Raw genomic sequence first — 22,214 nt, 5'->3', positions numbered from 1 at the left:
CTGAGTCTTTTATTCACAATGGTATACTCACGCGTTCACACTGTCAGCGTCGTTATCGGAAGAAACCCATAGGAACATGTTTGCAAGTGTAGCGAGGAATGTGAACGCCATCACACAAAACCATACGCGCTCCGCCTGTGGGAAAAAACATTATAATTTGAATATAAATTTATTGACATCATAACACAAAGTTACAAATGATTCATGTTATTGTAAAATATATTCCCATACATACATGAATAAGCATGCAGACATTATTTATACAAGGTAATAATTATGATTATGATGATTATGATAATAACAATAAAGACCCATCGCTACTCTGCACTTTAATTCTATGTAATGCATGACATGGTTATCGTGTTTGTCTCATATACGTATTGCCAACTTTCTACGTTTCTGATAAGTAAAAATAAATGTGTCATGTGAACAAATATACAAGAAAGATTAAAGCTCCTTTAATCCATAAATAATGTACCGAAGTTAACGAGCCTAATAAAGGCATGTGCAACGCAATAATATACTCTTTCACAAACATCGCTTTCCAAACACATTGAAAATAGAATTCACATAGGATAAATGAAGCTCTTCCTGGTACAGAGCTCTTTGCCTTTTAGTGGGATTTATCGAAGCGAATTGTGTCTTTTTTTGTATTGCTGTTGTTGTTGTTGTTTCCTTGCAAAATGAAGGGTCAGAACTCGGGTCACACATTTTCTGCCGATATTCTTAAGTCCAGGGTCCAGCTTGCAAAAATGTTAATAACTTTGCCAACCAATGACAACTACTATAAATACCATGGTAACAAATAAAACTCTGAAACAGCCAATCAGAATGAAGGAAGAGACAGCTGAATGGCGCAAAATTATCGAACTGTAAAAATTGGGACCACAAACCTAAAGTGTTGAAATTACACCCTGAAGACTGATCATTACACCAGCGAGTATGAAAGTAATTACCAAAGGTGTTGTAATATTAAACACGCATAGGTAATGAACTAACCACCGGAGTAAAAGACTGGTTTAGAGGAGTCTTCGTAAATCCAAACCAGAGAATGGTACACCGGTCAACATCTGGGGCCCGTTGCATAAAACTTTTTACCTGAGAAAACTCGGGTTGTTTTTACCGGAGTTTTTGTCCTGTGTAAAAGTCAATGGCAGATATCAGACTAACCTTAGTTTTCAGTTTTTACCAGAGTTTTCTCAGGTAAAAAGTTTTATGCAACAGGCCCCTGGGGTTTTGCGGTGTCTTATACGTAATAGGGCTCTGGGTAAAGTTAGTCTATCCTGAATCTTCACGAGGAAAAGATTATATTTGATAATGACACCAGACTTTGTAAGAAGGAATCGAAATTTCTATTATCATAACTACAAAGAAAATTGAGAGGATCGCATCATCTGGTGTTATATAATTACACCATATACTTGAAACTAAACACCAAACAGTGTCAAGACAATACGAAATAATTACCGGTGAAAAAAAGATGGACGTCCTGATCTATAAGATATCGAAAACAAAACAATACATAACATCTTGTGAGAACATCATTTAATTTACATTCGGTAACCTCCGATACAGTCCAACCACCCTCGGCTACGACTCGGGCGTTTCAAAACGAACCATAAGTGTACTTTGTGCATGGAATTCTAAGGTTTGATCGCCGAAGTGTATTATTATTTTGGGGGTGTCAACTTTTCAACTGATGGTGATCTCTATCACGTGATCTGACAAACTGTCCACGTAACCATGGTAACCATACAGCCATGGCCCTGGGAAGCGGGGGTGTTGGGGTGCTGAGGGGCTGAGGCATCCCCAATAATTGTTCTGGGCATGCAGCTCCCCCGCCCCTGCTGGTAATAGTGTAGAATTATACCTTAATCATTCTCCATTTCATTTTTTTGCTTGTAAAATTTTTCGTTAACAAATTATCCATCTTCATTTTGGTTCGAACCCTCTTTTTTTTTTTATATATATATATATACAATCCAGCCCCCCCCCCCCAAAAAAAAAATCGTTCCCAGTCCGCTGCGAATAAAATTCATCAATCGTTGGTGAAAGAAGTTATTTTCATTTTGGGTTATTTCTCACCGTTTTCGTGGTCATCTTTTGTGTGTACGACCGGTGCCTCCTGCAGCCATAGCAACACGATACACAGCTGGCGCAGCATCTCGAACAGCCTCCGCCCATCGTGGTAACCTTTGTGACGTCACTCTTGATCAATCGATGACGTGTCAAAGATTACTGCAAAACATTGAAAAATAAGATTATGATTATTTATAGATCACATTTTTAAATATCACATGCATCAAAGAAATCACAAATGAAAATAAATTTAGTTTATCTCCTTGGTACCTATTTTTGCATTCTAAGATTTTTTTTAAAGAAAATTTAGGGCCCCAGGAAAAGTGATGAATTGACAGTGTAATTTTTCAAACGCATCGTCTTATTTCTGAAAGACGTGTATGCATTGTTTTTTTTTTGGAGGGGGTATTCCACCCATAACGAGTTTCACCGGCTAGACCCACTCCCCATAATATTCCCTGACACTAAATCTGCGTAATATAAGGTGGAAAAACTCGCATTTCCAAATGTCATGCAAATGAAATGTTCTCATAACTGCACACAGTTAACAATAATTTAAACAACGCTGTTTACTATGTGAATCGCACAGTATAGTTGTTTAGATAGTTCAATCAAGTGCTTAAAATCTTAAACAACCATGCTTAATTTATTCATAGTTAAATATTTGAAATTAAACTTTGTTATTTAAGATTTTAAACTACTGTGCGATTCAACTAGTAGACAGCGTTGTTTAAATTATTTCCAACAGTGTACATGAGCTTAAACTTTAACAGACAATCCCGGTTGGGGGCACAGCTCGACCGAATTTCTAAAAACGTTCTGACATCTTCTTCAAGTTTAATACATGATTCATCTTTGGTTTTGGGAACCCCCTGGGGAAAAAAACTCTTTGTCAAAAATACTTCTTTGACAAGCTCACAGCAGACTACAGGGCGAATAGTTTTGTTCGTGGATGTGCTATTTAAACGGCGGTTGTAGATTTAAAATGATATCGTAAAATTTATGAACTATATAAGCACTTTCCTTCAAATTTCCTTGTCTGAAAGCCATAAATAATGGTAAAATCATGGAAAACAACCTTATGTAAATGTTTTCACTGTCAGAATTATGTGTCGTGTGTGTTTATGTGTGGGGTGTTACGTTATGGAGATTTTGTTTTTCACTATTACCACTTTTATTGATTGATGTAAGATGATTTTTATTAAGCTTACACTGGCAATAAGTTATGTGTAATTTGATGAAACAAAAAATGTCGATAATATTTACATCTGCATTCACTACTCATGCATGATTTATTGTGTTTTCAGGAGGAAGAAATAAATCACAATATAAAAACAAAGTGACTGATTGGAAATTTAACATCGGTGTGATTTGAGGAAATAAAACATGATATTTCCAACCTATTATGTAAATGCATTTCTGCTCCTATTATGTACTATAACACTAATTACGCTAATATGAAGTTTGAAATTAACTATTTAGAATATCAATATCGAAAAAAAAATTGTTAGATAATTCCGAAGAGTGTAATCAAGGTAGCTATTTTTGCTGGTACTTACAAAGAGCAGATGATTAATTGTCAGACAAACCCCTTATAGAAAGATGAAGGAAAATTGATAGCATCATTGTGTACTGTGTTCATTTTATATCACACAGACGAATGTTACATAATTCTCTTTCCATTACTGATTACTGAATTTTTCCTGCATTATTTCCTTATAACTCATTTCCAGAAACTAGCTTCCTAAGAATGATATCTGTCTACAAATATGAAATATTTAAAACATGGTTCATGGTATATTTATGCTCAATCGTCAAAGCTGGTCGCGGTCATAGTGTTCATTTTTCCTCTCCTGTTTGTCTTACAGGCAATACCATAACTTCCCTTTCTGTTTTACTGTGATAAGAAATTTGAGGCCTACGTAAATTAATCACCCTTGTCACTTTGGTATCGTTTCGAATTAAGTTGACCGCTATTCATCGCTAATTTATTCACACGAGGAACACTCTTAATTATTCAGACAGTTTATCAGGATATTGCTCCCGGGGGTAACACAAGGTTTTTTTTGTTTGTTTGTTTTTTTCTTACAGGGTCTGGGCAATATGTGGCCTATTAAGTGATATCATTTGCGTTCTAAAATTGATAAAATGGAGTATCATGATCCTGACCTCCATGGCTGTACGCTTACGGGGGGGGGGGCAAAGCGCCTAAACTTTTTCTAAAGAAAAAACTGTTAGCGAGAGAGCGAAGCAACCAAGTTTGTCGTTAGAGTACTTTTGCATTATAGTTAACTGAAACTGAAGGATTTCGTGAATACTTTTAATGAACTTTGTGAAAAATATCAGTAAAAAAAAATAGTTTTCAAAATTACTTGGGGGCAACTGCTCCTCTGCTTCGGATGGCCATGAGGGCCTCTCTTTTCTTTCTCCCTACTCTTCGTTAATAATTTCTCCCAATTTTTCTTCTTTACTCTCCCATTTCCCTTTATGATCATTTTGGAAATCACCATAATAAACCAGTCTCCCCCCCCCCCCACTCTCTCTTTCTGGGCCTTGGGTCACATGAGGCAACATGATCAAGGTCCAATGAGATTGGAAATAACAAATTTTTGGCAGATCACATTAGAGGTTTCATTTTGACGGGTCTGACAAATAGAACTCATTATACTGTAAACCTAGTGTCAAATCTATCAGGGGCCGTTGAAAAGAAGAAAAAAGGTGGGGCATATGGGGGGGGGGGGGCTTTGATCGGTTGAAAATCATCGAGTTTCTGTGTTTAGAAGCTGCATTTGACATGCCATGATAGAGAATATCCCCTTCATTGACTATCACGTCTGCTGCGTGCAACTCATTTGGATACATGAATGAATCATTCAAGGTTTTAACAGATATCTGGTCAAATTAAAGTGCTACAAGATCTCCTACACCGCAAAAATTGGGGATCTAAAATACCAATCGTGTTAGCTAACACCGTTTTTGTGCTTACACGGTTTTCAGGATACCGTCCCAGTTGGATGCCCCGAAAGGACCACACCCTGAGATGGTAAAATTACACCCTATATGTAGATTAAACACAACACCAAGGTGCACAGCAAAAACTGTGGTGTTAACCGGTGTACATAGAAGACCACACCAGTTATTTTACACCGGTGTTAAATTGGTGGTGTTAGTTTTACACCTATAGGTGTTATTACAACACCTATGGTTGTTACATTTACACTCTTTGGTGTTATGTTCAATCTCTGGGATGTTATTTTAACACCTCAGGGTGTGGTCCTCTATTAACACCAATTGGTGTCAGTTTTAACACCACAGTTTTTACAGTGTGTGCACAAAAAACAATCACAGGTATTGCAATAACAACCATAATACTGAACTAGCACCGAACAATTAATACGGGGGTGTAAAATGACTGGTGTATGTACACGACGCCATCTAGGGCAGCAGAAAAGTAGTCTGCTGTGCAAACCCTTCACTCTAGTTAAGGGTCTGAATGTGCAAGCCTGAAACAGCAAGTTTTGTATGTGCTATAGTCTTTGCGTGGAGACACACTTGTTGATCAAATTCTCAATCAGGGTCTGTGCCTGCAGACTAGTAGAAAAGGTAGAATGAAGGGGGAATAAAAAAAAGAAGGAAAAGAGACTAGACGATTTTATGCGATAAACAACTAAACCAGTATCAAATTCAAGTATCGTAAGTTTGGAAGGGGCCCGACTTATCGCGTCCTTGGCGTCACGGTGTTCCTTCATCATTCCACTGGCATCAAGTTCTTTCAACATTAATCTGAAAATATGAAGTTCAACCATTCACTTTCATGATCATGAAGTTAAAGTCCACCCTACTCACCCCATCTACTTTTAAGAGGTAAAGAAACACGAACAGATGGGTTGGATACATAATGGGTGTTGTAAATAGATATTTGCAATCATTTACAAATATTCCGTTGCAATTTTACAAAATAGATCAAATTTAATTGTAGCAAATTAGATTACATTCCTCGTTTCAAGGAGCAGATTAGCATTCAGTCACGCATTTGCAATTACCTTTAGAACTTAAAATTGATTTAGGGACCAAAATAGACTTGCAATTGATCGCAAGTTTCTTGCACCGCCCCAATAAATTGAACAGGGCGTACTATAACGGCAATACTGAAGTTCTATCAAAATCGCATGGAGAAATCAAGACCTAATAATGGTGTTTATTTTCACAAAAGTTATATTATGGGTTGTATGCACTGAAGAAGCACACCATGTCATCATTATACATGTTATATGTGTTTTATCATTTTGTGGTAACAAATTTGAATTTGTCAAATTCCTCAATATTTAATTAAATAATACAAAACCCGGGACGGCAGGGGCCCGTCTTACAAAGAATTGCGTTTGACCCAATCATCGCGAGTATGGAAAGCCAGCAATGTCAATATATAAAGTGCATGTTTGTTTTTAAAAATGCTAGATGTGATGCATATTAATAAATTCATTGATTTCTTGACAATTTGGTGCGTTCTCCTTTCTTTACAAAGGACATTTTGCAAATTTCCTGTTGAAAAAAATATGATATTGATGGATTTCCATAGAGTTACGATTGATCCGATCAATCGCAACTATGGACGGCCAGCAACGTTAACATCTATTATGCATGTTTGTTCAAAATATTTTCTAAGTATGATGAATATTCATTCATTTTTTCTTGAAAATTCACTGCGCTTCTCTCTGCATATACGAAGGTCATTGTGCATATTTTTCGTAGAAAAAATTATGACACTGATGGATTTCCATAGAGTTAAGATTGATCGGATCAATCGTATTTCTTTGTAAGACGGGGCCCTGATCTGACAACTTTCGTTGGATCTGATTGACTGACAAGCACGTGATTGTTACTATGGTTACTACAGGTAGTTGTAAAAAAACAACTTGTCAGTGCATACAACCATTACAAAATCGATCATTGATTTACCTGGTAGTGTTTTCTTTTTCCTGATTGCTAAGAAAACATGAATGCTTGTAAGCAAGCAACAAGAAGACCGACGACTTAAGGTCCTCTCCGAGGAACCTGTGTGGAAATGAGGATTAATGCTTTACCAAAGGGCATGAGCGCACCAAGTGGGAATCGAACTCGGGTCACCGAAATCCGAAACCTCCGCTTTACCGACCGAGCTATCGCTAATTCCTCAACAATTCCTAGTCATAAAAACTCCCAAATCATTATCACAATTATAACGATTTAGCCGGTTCAGCCGATTTATCATCAAAATCTACACCAATTCAATCATTTGATATATTATGACACAAAATAAAATAGTGCCTGTGTGGCAGCGGCAGATTTTCCAGGATGTGTATTATTGTTATATGAAAGCATAAGTGAAACTTTAAAAATGCCTTAAAGTCCATATTTTAAATCCGGTTTTGTGATTTTTTTTTCTACGCTTGATTAACTTATTGCAGTTAACACGTTGACATTCAATGTGTTACAAACTTTCACACATATCTCGTGATTTAAAGTAGAAACTTATCGTAAATCAATTTTGATTGTCTGATGATAAACAGTATTGTAATCAAAAGTACTTTAATTGATTAATCATCTAATATGGCTATTTATTCCTAGCACTGTCTCCTCGTCAGTCTCTCAATGTGACCAAGCACTCTCATATTGATATAATGAAATTAATCGTTTTCATTAACAATTATGTATGACCTTTAAGAATTATTGCCTTATTTCGTTTGGGGTTTTATTAGGGAATTTAAAGATACAGTAGTTGCAGTAAATTGTTTTCATTAGAAAGTCTTTAAAACCAAGATTAATTGCCACTCTAGAAGCTGAAAAACAATCACACTGAAAGCTGCCAACACAGAGAAGCACATGTGGGACAGTGTATTATTATTGCTTCGAAAAAGACCCGATTTTTTCTCGAATTTCATACTTTGCTTACTTCTCAGCGATTTCGTCCAGAATTCTTTAGCGCATAATTTGTTATTCAAACATGATATAGACAATTGGGTGGTCCATATCTGACATTTATCTTTAAAGCAGAAAATTTATTCAAATGTATATGAAAATCACAGCTATTACAGTAAAGTGTGGGAGTATAGTGACGGAAAATGCAGTTGAAAATAAACAGGATTCTTTTCAATTCAAATTAAGCATCGTTTTGAACAGATTTATCTCAATTTCTCCTTAAAGTTCATTCAGTTTTAGAAGATAATCTAATAAAGATGAATACGATCCATTAAAAAATGTGAATTGAATTTTGATCTGGATCCTAATTGGATTTTGAAAAGTTCACTTTAGAGACCCCCCCCCCCCGCTCGTCATAACTCAAGTATGCAAGATACATATAGGGTGTCGTGAATTTGCTTACTAAATCTATGGCATGTTGTCTGCGCATGAAGATGTATAATATATTGGCCGAGCTTAATTGCCATGTTAACAAAGTCCATTTAGTCCAGGGATTGCAATACGATTCCCGCCAAAATCCATGGGATCAAGACCCGGATGTTGGCCGCAGGTTGTAAGAAGCTAAATAACCTGTCCGTTTTCTATAGCTTTCCAAATACACGAAATAAGAAATTGAACAATAATATGACAAAATGTCTGCCATCATGAGCATACTACGTTTCAAATGGTCGATGCAGGATTTAAGATGAATTGATTCAAAATTCAAACCCTGACATTTTGAGCTGTAAATATACTCCGGGAATATTACGCACTGTTCCCTGTGGAAGTGTCCACAATGTAATATTACCTTTGCAATGAACGTCTCATATTAATGACGAAACGATTTCACGCTGTGGAATCGTTTCAATTTGAGAGAGCAAATTCGCATTATGAATGAGAACGCCGCAATATTTCACACTGTGGAAGTGTCCACAGTGTGCCATTATATTTGGACTGCAAGTCTTCACATCATGATACGAATACATGAAGTGAATTCACATTGAGGAATTTGGGATCAAGGATTTACAGCCACTGTGTGGCATTTTCACACTTTGGAGATGTCCATAGTGTGAGAATAGCTGTTCACAATGTGCATTTGAAAGTTTGAACTTTATCAATTACATCTTTATAATTATATCAAGTGGAATCAAATTGCGCTAGGAAGAAAGCTACTATCTACAAAAACATGTTTGTTTATTCGCATTTCACTCCCCTTGTTAGTGGCGTAAAGGGTCACTCCATTTGGAGTGAATTTAGGGTGATCATACGATTTATTTTGTTGGGAGTGACATCACCTTGTATACAATCTTCAGTATGTCAAGAGTGCACAGTGAGTGTAAATTTCTATCATCGCAAAGTTAATTTCAGCACCGGAACATTGTAAGTCACATTTTTCGCATAGTACGCGGGTAACCCTACTGGGGAGAACAGTGTGCCACAGTGTCTTCACAGTGTGGAACACGATGTGAAATCACCTTCACACTGTTAAATTTGAGCATTTCAACAGAGTGAATCACATATTCACATAGTCGACCATTGAGTTCGTTGTGAACTCGATGTGAACAGTCACACTGTCAAGGTGTCCACACTGTGTAAAATAACTTCACACTGTTGAATTTGAGCATTTTAACAGTGTGAATAATATTCTCACACAGTCCACTATGTGAACACTCTGAGTGACACTGTGTTCTTTCCAGCAGGGAAATGTACAGTGTGAACTCGAATAGTACGATGAGAACACACTGGTAAATCCCACTGTGTGGTTGTCCACGGTGTAAGTTTATTTTCAGTCTTCTCAATTCATGAAGGAGATAACTCACAGAGTGACATTGAACTTCACCGTGTGAACACCGCGATATTTCACACTTTGACAGACGTTTTGTGGTGTGACATCACATTCAGCGCTGTGAGGTTCGAGCTGTGTATCCACAGTGTGGAACGCGATGTCGGTGAAAGCACCTTCGCACTGTTGAATTTGAGCATTTCAACAGTGTGGATCACATAGGCTATTCAAACAGTCGACCATATGAACATCCTGTAACCGAACAGTCACACTGTCGAGGTGTCCACAGTGTGAAAATATCTTCACAATGTTGACTATCTTCACACGGTTGAAAATAATCCCCCGGGGGATAACGCCATGTAGATATATATATTTCGTGAGGCCGTGAGGGAATTATTTTTTGAGAACTACATGATTATGACTAAGTAATCTCGAGTTTGGTTGCGAAACACTCACATAGAAACTACATGTATCATGAGGGGAGGTTATTTTGTTTATAATTAAAAACACTCACACAAGTATATACAGAGAATAAAATGGGGATTCCATAAATATTCTAACAAAAAATGATAAACAATAAGACTGACAAAAAGGAATATCACATCATTCACTTATGTATACTGTAGTAAATGGTTTTACATATACAAGACCGTTTACGATTACAATTTTGCAAATATTATTTGTACATTATTGCATGTACGAATTAATTTGAATAATATCCAGCACTATATTGAATTATTTAACAATCCCATTGGATGCTTTGGAAGGTAATGTAATTTTACGGATATAAGCATGATCATTATATTATCTTCTTCTTGAATTATGATTATGGTCAGAGAACAATCAATCTAATGGGAAAAGCAGGTGTTGCAGTGATCGAATTTTGAGGGCCTCTCGAAAAGAAATTAGTGCTTATTACATAAACCCTCCACTAATGATGCAATTATAATTGAATAATCATTATTTTAAGACAGACTGCCATGATTTCAATGAACTAGCACATTGCCTGAATACTTGAGTGCTGTATCGTTGCTATCAGGTCAGTCTAAAAATAAAATACTTAAAATGACGAGATGGTCACGAGGATTATGTTTTGCTTGAAAAAAAAATACTCTCTACAAAACATAACTATAGTCATTCGTTTAAAATATGAATTTTCTATAAGTGCGCCTGAAAAGGTGTCTATTCAAAATTTAATATGATAACTTGATTTCTGGCACAAACATGATGATGCAGCATCTCCACTCCTTGGGCTAAGTTGCTGCCAATTTGCACGGTTCGCATGAGGAACTTTAGGGCAAAAAGGTGGCATTTTGATATTTTGATAACATTTTCAATGCTATATGGTTGTCTTCTTTTTCCCCCTTTTTTCTTTCTAAATTTTCTTTTTTTTTGCTCAGATATTTTTGCTTGGATAGGTTTTACCTAATGCATGACATCGTGAATTAAAGGGGCCCTTCTTACAAAGAGTTGCGATTGATCCAATCAACAACTATGGAAAGCCAGCAAAGTCAACATATAAGATGCATGTTTGTTTTTTTTTTTTAATCTAGATATGTATATCCATAAATTCATTGATTTCCTGACAATTTGGTGTGTTCTCCTTTGTTTCCAAGGGACATTTTGCAAGTTTTTCTGTAGAAAAAATATGACACTGATGGATTTCCATAGAGTTACGATTGATCGGATCAATCGTAACTCTTTGTAAGATGGGGACCATGGTCTCTAGACTAGGGAGAGCGAGACAACCTCCTCCATAAGCCGCTGTACCCAATCCGAAATTCGAATGGTTCTCGGGGGGGGGGGTCAACCCCACCCATATCTATAGGAATGATGTTTCAGCTATGTCACTGACACGCAGTATATTGGCTTTGAAGCATGTCAAGTTTGAAGTGTTAATGTGCAAGAAAGTTTTCGGTAGCTTGAAAATGGGTCGGGATGAAAGATCGATCCCTTATCGCGGCATGCGAGCAAACACGGTTTCCTTTTTTTTTCTCGCTAGGGTCCACACCCGACGAGCAAGGGCGGTGAGCGAGTGACCGTGTAGTTCATGAAATATGGTCACCATCATGTTGATGGTTTATAAGGAGAATGAGCTAATGATGATGAAAATGATGATGATGATGATGGCGATGATGATGACGATGATGAATATGATGATGACGATGATTATGATGATGATGATGGCGATGATGATGATGATGGCGATGATGATGATGATGGCGATGATGATGATGATAATGATGGCGATGATGATGATGATGGCGATGATGATGATGATAATGATGGCGATGACGATGATGATGACGATGATTATGATGATGATGATGGCGATGATGATGATGATGACGATGATTATGATGATGGCGATGATGATGATGATGACGACGATTATGATGATAATGATCACGATGGTGATTATCATGATGTTGATGGTGATTATTATGATGAAAATCACAGATATATTGATGATTACTATCATGGTCATCATAATGATGAATGATGATGGTGATAATGATGGTGATGACAACCACGACAACGACGATGATGATGGTGAAGATGGTGAGGAGGATGACGGTCAAGATGTCGATAGTGACGAGAAAGGGGAGGAGGAAAACGAATAGAATATAATGTTGACATGGTAAATATCAAAATCAGTGAATATCAGAGAGATGGTTATCGTGCCCTCAGTCGCACGGTTGGAATGATGACGTTGATGCCGAGAGTGGCGTGGGCATTGATGGCGATGGCGACTGAATTTGTTATGGCAATGACACTGACATAACGCTAACTACGATTTCACAATATTATGGTCGAAACAATTACCGTCAGCTTTGTTGTTGGTTGAGCAACATAATTGTTACTCAAGATATTCTTCCCTTTGAATTTTGTCGTTAGAGGATACTGTCTAACTAGAATAATACAAACGTTATAGGCATATATTCAACCGCTAGTTGCAGTGATCAGTGACGGAATAAACCTGATTTTCTTTTTTTTTGAAGGGGAAACAATATGGCGTAAATCCAATTACACGAACTAAAAAACAATAAATCGCAAGCGAGCAAAATCTTCGACATTTTCATCTTTAAAAATCTGATTTTGTTAGAGGCCCATATTTGATATCAAAATGAATCATTATATCGCATTTCTTTCCCTTTCCTTTCATTCATCTTTTTTTTTCATTTTATTTTTTTCGTTGTAGCTAGAAAATTTTGGGGTGGTCATTGCATTTAACTGCCCCCATCTATACCAGTGGCAGTGATCATGGTGATGATGGTTACACTACAAAAATACTTACTGTGTCCCTAATGTGACACCACAAAGAGCATTCATATAGGTCACGGGCATGAGAGAAGAGCGGAAATTGTGTCTCAAGATTTACAAATTTAACTCTTTGAACTTTGTCGTCGTCTTTGCATATAATACACGAACTTGATTTTGGACCAGGCTGTTACAAGACTCCATTCATTAAACCACTAATACAACCATGATTCGATTTCAACATCACGTAATGCTTGTTTTTTTTGTATGAAACATCGACAACTTTCCCTTCGTTCGACAACACAAAAAACATAACAAAATCATGACTTAAAACCTATTCCGACAAAACTCAGACATTCATTCAAACCCTTTTAATCGCTTCACATCCATCGTTTCCTGGTGCCTGTTTCATAAAACTTGTCATAACAACAACTTGGCAATAACCGTTAAAAGCTTCTGAAATCCTTCCTTCTGATTGGCTAATTGTAAATTTATTACAGAAATTGTGCATTAGTTGTTTCATCAAGTCTATTATGAAACGGGACCCTTGTGTCTTTATAACATTCTGTATAACCTTAAAACCTTTTCTCCAAATATTAGAAAAGGGCAAGTAACGGGCAAATGTTTTTCAGGCAGGCGTCGAGGATATCTTGTCCTAAAGGTCCCTGGGATTGTTTTTAATTAGGTTTGACTATCCAAGCAGCTAGCTGTACTTCTCTTTAAAGGTTGGGTTGTAAATTGAGAAGGGCCATTCCCCTTATATGGTGATGATCGAAGAATAACAGATTTAAAAAAAAATGAAAAACAACTGTTCATAAGTATAGATAGATTTAAATTATCAACCAAAACCAGTAAAAAGTGAGGAGGTATAGACCTTAATTGCTCAGTAGTGAGCGAAATAAGCGACATAAGAGCGATAATCGGTCACTGTCACGACTGTGCCAGTCATTGCTTGATAATATGACACATTCCCACGTGTGATTAATAGTGTTGGAGATCTTCAGCGTTACTTATGACATGGGGGCGTAACAAGAAACTTAAGTTCAGTTTCAAATCAAGGGCAAGTGCCCAAATCAAGCTCAAGCCATAACTGATTAAACCCAAATTTGTAATTGACTTGCGTACTATCGTAACTGAACTTTCTTGCAACACCAGATTATGCTTGATTTGCAATTGAAATTGTAATTGTACAAGTTTCTTGCAAAGCTCCATCAATTTTTTAGTTGTAGTTTTCATAATTTTGCAACATTTTGATTGATAAAACCATGAACCTAGTATAGGTCCATGATAAAACTTAGTATTATGATATGACGACAAACCACCTTGATTTTGTAAACTTTTTCTAGGAACTGTATGCTCTTGGAGATTTCTCGACATGGCTTTATTCATTGAATATATTTATGTATGCATTTTTTCACCCATCCATTCATTCATTCAATCAATCATTCATTCATTCTTTCTTTCTTTCCTTCTTTATTTCCCATTTATCTATTCATTTATTTATTTATTTATTCATTCATTCATTCACTTATTTATTATTAATCTATCTATTTATTCATTTATTTATCTATTCATTTATATTCATTCATTTCATTTCATTTTATATTGATTTATTAATGTATTTTTTATTTGATTATCTATTTGTTCATCCATTAGTTTATTTTCCATTCATTTTTTTTTGTTCCTTAAATAACTTAAAGGGGAAATAGATGTGTTTATTTAACTCAACATCGAATAAAACACGTGAATATTCTTGGGTAACAACTGGCAAAGGTAATTCAGGTACATTTTAGCCATTGGCGGCGGAAGCCCAAAAGTTTAGGGGGGCCCACCTGAAATCTTGGGACGGACACAGGTAAAAAAATTGATAAGCCTAACAAAAAAGGGTTATCAACCTAAATTTTAGGAGTGGATCACCAAAAAAAGGTTATCGACAAAAAATTTAGGGGGGGCGTCCCCCCCCCCCCCCCGCTTCCGCCGCCTATGCTCTTAGCCAATTAGCTGGTTATGAATAACTGTCATATCGAACACGATCATTATTAACAAATTATCCTTTGCTTAACATGCCAAATTAAATATGGTTATTGTTAACGACTCTGTTAGTGACTGTACATAACAAAGTCACTTCAAAACAACTTGCAAAATCATACACAACTGAGGCAAATGTCATCCAACAGTCTGGTTATAATTACCATCTTGTTTTGATATATATAAATATTCCTTTGTTATCTCACACAATTAAATCAATTAGTGTTCCAATCATTTCGCCAAAATTAATCAGATCGGTGCGGTGTGAAAAGGTCCCGTCAATGACCATATAGTCATACACTTGCACTTTCAGTCTACACACTAATCTTTCTATTATCAATGCAAGTGCATCTACTATCCGATATACATGTATAATCTCGAAGCAATGATATACTGATGTAACGTTGTTATTTGATATAGTTGACTTATTGTACCACGCCTACATATCAAATTGGAGGGAAAACAAGTGTGAGTGCTGAGTGTGATTTAGTCATTCAAATTTGAACTAGAAAATCAGCACTCAAAAAGCAGTCACGATACAAGGGCATTAAGTGCTAAATTAGAACTTCATTTTTAGAGTGTATAACTATCTATATCAAAATATCGTTATGTATAGGAAACATAATGTGAGGTACTTTTTAATCTGGCCGTAGTCATTCGCTCTTGGATGTACTAATCCTTGTGTCATAGTGTGTTTGCTTTTGCTTCTAAAAATAAATGACGAAACAATTAGGGGTCCATTGTTCTTGGTCTAAAGATAAATCAAAACTGTTCACAGCCTAGATATTCGTAAGTGACTTCGGAAATTTTGGACATCGAACATGTCGGAAGTAAAACAATTATTCACCAAGGCTGCGAACGCGATTTGGTAATTTCGTGCATATTCAAACAAGCATGGAAATAAGCTCTACATCTTTTTTTTTTAAATAATGGCTATGGATTTTCAAAAACTATTTATGATCATAATGTATAGTTTGGAATATATTTGATTTATATTTTTCAAACACTGTAGTTTTGAAATCATGCAGATTCTGATGGAAGAATTACGAGGCATATGCTGATCGACACATTCTAACGTTACAACGGTTTATTTCCAATTCGTCTAATGCCGATTCGTCAAATTGCCAACTCGTCTACTATCATTTGGTCTACCATCAGTTGCTCCACTCAACACATGATCTACTTTCATTTGGTCTAATGCCATTCCGTCTAATAACCATTTGGTCCAATAACCATTAAGTCCATATACCATGTGGGCTAATTAAGCTAAAGTGTTAATTGTGCAAAATGAATGAAAAGAAAATGGGTATTAGACCAATTGGTTATACGACGAAATGGTAATAGACGAACTGGTGATTAGACGAAGTGATGATTGGACCGAATGGTTATTGGACCAACTGGTTTTCAGACGAAATGTTGATGGGCGAAATGGCATTAGACGAAATGAAGGTAGACCATGTGGTGAGTGGACGAGTTGGCAGTGGACGAATTGGCAATTTACCGTCACAACATGTAACATGTATAGAGAGATAAAGGCTATATAAATAAAAGTATACGTTGAGTAGAATTTGCGCCATAATGATGGACATGGCAGTACTGCTACGATGGGAAAAGGGCAATAGATCCTATGATTGTTTAGTGAAAAGGGGGAGAAAAGGAGGAAAAAATAAAGAACCTAAAAATATCCTTTTCATTTGATCTAACCTTGATGTCAGCTTGCCCCCATCCCCCCCCCCGCCCCTCCACCAAAATATACCGGCGCTGCCCCTGCATAACTTGATCTTTCATGGGGAAATTGTATCGCAAGAGTTGGTAAACTTCACACAATATTTCCTACCATTTTAACCAATATCGATTGTGATTTCAATTCAATCGCTATGGCTATAACTCTCCCCTTCTTCGCCTTATCGTGCATAATATTTTGAATGCCTTTTTAGCATACCATATTTTGATTCGTAGAATTGGACTTTGCACTCTTAATTGAAACTCACTCAAAATGTTGGGAGTTTTTTTACGAAAAGCAAATAACTGATTACTATCAGATATTTGATTTGGTATGTGTATCTCTTTAATTTTAGTGAAGAATTTGTGGACCTTCATGTACATAGTGTAGATTTAAACATTACATTATTGTCATCATACATGTACTTATAACTATTAACTTGCATAATCTTTACATTTTTCCCGAAATTATCGTTTAGCTACATGAAAGCTTCCAATAAACCATTGTCATTATCATAATAGCTATTATTCATTCAATAACATCATTAGACCTAATTGAATTCAACGTTATTGAATGCGAATTAAACAACACCCCCCCCCCCCCCTCACTCATTCGTTTAATAACGAAAATACCATAATTGCTTCACTTACCTCAACAATCGAATCCTATTCTCCTCCTTCAGGGCTTTCAGATTATCCAAAATAAAAATCCATAGAAAGGGGTCAAAATATCGCGTATATAACCAGGGCCTGGAAGTGTAACACAAGGATTATGAAAGAAAACGAGAGAGAAATGTTAAAGCGTAAAAAAACAAAGTATACTGAAAAGTTCTGGAGGGACACGGGCAAGATCTGTCTTAGAAATCTCGAAGAAGATAGGACAAGGAGGGAGAACGCAGAAAATAGCCATGCACAAACGCTCTCTTGTTACCCCCTGAAAAGTTAGAGGAAATTTAAAAAGGAAGTGCCTTTAGTCTGCTTGCAAGACTGTGTGGGCGCATCGTTTTTGTGGTTGGCGCGCGGTTTTCAGGCATTTATGGAGAGGATTTTGATGCATAGTTTTGCCTTTCTCTTGTCTCTCTCTCTCTGTCCCTCTCTCATGCTCTCCCTCGTCCTCTCTTTATTTCTTTCTCACATTCCGCACCATTCCCACTCTTGTCCCTCATTTAGTTATGAGGAAAATATTCATTTCTTGAGTGACGAATCATGATGACATCATTGGACTCCCTTCGGAATATTTTCGTCCTCATGCTATGGGGGTTTAAGGTAATCATTTCGTCTTTTTGTGGTCATATTTTGCGCAAATCATAAAGTAAATGATTTCAATAAAAAGAAACAAAGATATCATTCTGAGATTATTTCCAACTTATGTCATAACAAGAAATAATCGTATGATATACTTCTTTCAATAATTATAAAGAAAATATGTAAACTCGCTTTAATGTCGTAAATCCACTCATTCACTATTAAACGACAATTGAGCCCATTGAGCCGTGAGCTAAGTAATATACTACATACTAAAAAATGATGACAACAATTCTGAAATATCTTATAAATCTTAGAAGTGAGACTATTGATCTATAGTCATAATGTTTAAAGACCATGAGTGAGTTTACAAAATTCTGAGTTGAATTGCGTGTTGCCATGGTAATTGTCTGCAGGGTTTGAAAATGGGCCTGTGGGCCTACAGTAGATAAATATGAGTAAATGAACGTGGCGTAGTTTCCTTCAGCAAGGAATTAATCCACGGTGTGCTGCACTTGACCCAGGTGAGGTAAAGGGGGTACCAGCAGGAAGTAATTCCTCAAAAAGCAGTGTGCACCTGAATAGGTAGCCTAGCTTAGCCGGGTAATTATAATAGCAGGGCCCGCTGGGAGAACAGTTATCGGAACTGAAGTGGCTATACCCTGGGTAAATTTACCGTTATTATTATTATCATTAATAAATAAAATTGATAAATGAAGCGTTCCTTTAAAACTCGAATGGGCATCATTAAAGGGGAATGAAACCTTTGGAACAAATAGGCTTGTGTAGAAACAGAAAAATCAAAGAATAAGAATAAAGAAAGTTTGAGAAAAATCGGACAAATAATGAGAAAGTTATGAGCATTTGAATATTGCAATCACTAATGCTATGGAGATCCTCCCATTGGCAATGCGACAAGGATGTGTGATGTCACTGATGAACAACTTTCCCTTTGGTGGACTATAAAATACCCTCAAAATGTCTCTTTTTGCTTTTTCTTATGATGATACAAACTCTTTATCCATGATGTATTCTTAAAAAATATGTAGTACATGCCCTCATGTAGAAAGAACACATGATCTATGGATAGATGTTATAAAAGAGGCAATTCAAGTGAAATATATACTAAAGTAATGGGGAGAGTTGTTCACAAGTGACATCACACATCTTTGTCGCATTGCCAATTTGCTATCTCCATAGCATTAGTGATCGCAATATTCAAATGCTCATAACTTTCTCATTAATATTTGTCTGATTTTTCTCAAACTTTCGTTGATCTGTTTCTTTGATTTTTCTGTTTTCACACAAGCTTTCTTGTTCCAATGGTTTCATTCTCCTTTAAGGAGCACTTCATAGCATCCGTAAGAAAGCTTGCCATGTAAACAGGTTAGGGTTGATGGGCGAAAGGAAATTCTGATTAGCTCAACTCTCGTGTTGAAAGCTGGGAAAAAAAGACCTCCAAAGAATTATAAACAAGTCTGCCTTGTCGAAACTCTCAGACCGGAAAAGATTTATTGCAATATGGTGGCTTATGAAGTGCTTATATGTGCAGGGGCCACGGAATCATTTTGAAACTTGGGGAGTCCAAACATGCACATATCACGATAAACAGATAAAGGGTGGGTTTATGTCTAATATTATGTATAAACGTTTACTGCACAAAATTAGACGGAAGCCCTCTCAAACCACTGCCCCCATCCCACCCGCTTCCCACATCCCGTGCAGCAGAGGGGTGGTTGGATCGACGATTCACGTTTGATGCTTGTGTGACCTTATCTTTCCTATTTAATGTTAAAAGTAATGATTGAAACAGATTTCTGGCTTTAAATTTACCAAGCTATTTTTGTTCTCATCCTCTTCTACGTAATATACGTAAGTGTTGCTCCGATCTAGAATAGAAATTCTACAGAAGTTGGCATCCTTTCTGAGGCTCATACTTTATGAAATTCTTCCTGGTAAATACGGTAAATGCCAAGTATCATTGCCATCCCTCCCCCTCCCCGGGGCGGGAGGTCGTACCTCAGGAGCCTATGAGAGGATCGTCTTGCCTTCATCCCCCCCTTCATGGACCCAAACTTTCGTGTGCCAATACCAAGAATATTTAAGTCCCTCCTAAAACAAGTGGTAAAATTGAATGTCTATCTTGATTTAATCAATGAACATAAGAAATAATAACAACAACAACACCACAAATGGACGCTGAGATTGGAATGGTGTTCTCGATAGTTAGCTATAAAACAATGCTAATGAATAAACTAGGTTAGCAAGTCTGGCCTCGCCATAATTGCGAGACGATCAATCCACGATTTCCGTTCTGTTAATTCATTTAAATCCACATCTATAATGCAAACAGCAGCAATACACACTTGTAATGAACATGCTAATGTATTTTGAAAAGTTATACAGTTGAAGATTCTCTTCTGTGTGTTTATTCGACTATGAACGGTAGAGACGTGGTGTCATAGAAACTCGAATTTCATATTTTTGTCCCCCTTTTTATTTTTTAATGATAATGCGCTTCAGAAGGGCGCACCTATAGGCGCTTTACAGATTGACCCCGGTCAGTTATTGGATTCTGGTCTGTCCGCATACAAAGTACGCACAATCTCTAATCCCTGGGAATAGATAAATTGCCAATTCGTCCACTGCCAACTCGTCGACTCACCACATGGCCTACCTTCATTTAATCCAATGCCATTCCGTCCATCCATATCAACATTTCGTCTAACAACTATTTAGTCCAATAAACATTTGGTCCAATCATCACTTCGTCTAATCACCAGTTCGTCTATGACCATTTCGTCTCATAACCACTTGGTCTAATATCCATTTTATTCTCATTGATTTTGCACAGTTAACATTTTAGTTAAATTCGACCAAATAGTATATGGATTAAATGGCTATTGGACCAACTGGTTATATACGAAATGGTGAGTGGACAAATGGTAATTAGCGCATCTGGATAGCTGACCCCTTATGGAACAAACACAGTGTTACCACAGTGTGTTCACATAGTTGACTATGTGTAAACTATGTGTTAACTATGTGGTCACAGTGTTGTCACAGTGTGAGACTTCAGATCACATAGTTAATCACATAATTGCCCACATAGTTGGGTAACAAACACAGTGTTACCACAGTGTGTTCACATAGTTGACTATGTGTAAACTATGTGTTAACTATGTGGTCACAGTGTTGTCACAGTGTGAGACTTCAGATCACATAGTTAATCACATAATTGCCCACATAGTTGGGTAACAAACACAGTGTTACCACAGTGTGTTCACATAGTTGACTATGTGTAAACTATGTGGTCACAGTGTGAGACTTCAGATCACATAGTTAATCACATAATTGCCCACATAGTTGGGTAACAAACACAGTGTTACCACAGTGTGTTCACATAGTTGACTATGTGTAAACTATGTGGACACAGTGTTAGACTTCAGATCACATAGTTAATCACATAATTGCCCACATAGTTGGGTAACAAACACAGTGTTACCACAGTGTGTTCACATAGTTGACTATGTGTAAACTATGTGGACACAGTGTTAGACTTCAGATCACATAGTTAATCATAATTGTCCACATAGTTGGGCAACAAACACAGTGTTGCCACAGTGTGTTCACATAGTTGACTATGTGTAAACTATGTGGTCACAGTGTGAGACTCAGATCACATAGTTAATCACATAATTGCCCACATAGTTGGGTAACAAACACAATGTTACCACAGTGTGTTCACATAGTTGACTATGTGTAAACTATGTGGACACAGTGTTAGACTTCAGATCACATTGTTAATCACATAATTGCCCACATAGTTGGGTAACAAACACAGTGTTACCACAGTAAGTTCTTCAATCATACCCGAGAAAAATTTAACAAGCAGGAACAAGGGTCTTCAAGCTCGCGCAGGGCGGGGGGGGGAGCAGGGAGGAGTACTAAACTTGAAAAATTGTTTGATGCACTATTCCCAATACAATCTCCATTTAGTTTTTAATTTACACTGAAATTTTGCCGGTAATTTTGATATTTGATGATTTTTTTATTTTTTCTTTTAAGATCATCAGCGCAATGGACAAACTATCAGTAAAGGCTATAACGTTACTAGTAATAGAGTTATAGATCTATACTAGATATCCGGAACTCTTCG

The 22,214-nt window shown here is 36.7% G+C and overlaps 1 protein-coding gene across 3 annotated transcripts in view; it reads right to left on the bottom strand.

The window, feature by feature from the left end:
* Window positions 1-17,591, bottom strand: part of LOC121429554 (glycerophosphodiester phosphodiesterase domain-containing protein 5-like) — a 54,322-nt gene extending 36,731 nt beyond the window's left edge. For all 3 annotated transcript variants that reach the window (XM_041626630.1, XM_041626633.1, XM_041626631.1), the window contains exons 1-3: window positions 17,462-17,591; window positions 2,086-2,238; window positions 32-135 (exon numbers count right to left, since the gene is read on the bottom strand). In XM_041626630.1, coding sequence (XP_041482564.1) covers window positions 32-135; window positions 2,086-2,184 — 203 coding nt within the window. In that variant the 5' untranslated portion in view covers window positions 2,185-2,238; window positions 17,462-17,591. The remainder of the gene's footprint in view (window positions 1-31; window positions 136-2,085; window positions 2,239-17,461) is intronic.
* Between the last annotated feature and the right edge of the window lie 4,623 nt (window positions 17,592-22,214).

This window comes from Lytechinus variegatus, chromosome 16, assembly GCF_018143015.1.
Source record: "Lytechinus variegatus isolate NC3 chromosome 16, Lvar_3.0, whole genome shotgun sequence".
In the NCBI taxonomy this organism is placed as follows: Eukaryota; Metazoa; Echinodermata; class Echinoidea; order Temnopleuroida; family Toxopneustidae; genus Lytechinus; species Lytechinus variegatus.
The sequence above is the reverse complement of the archived record's forward strand: the minus strand, read 5'-3'. Positions and strand labels throughout refer to the sequence as shown.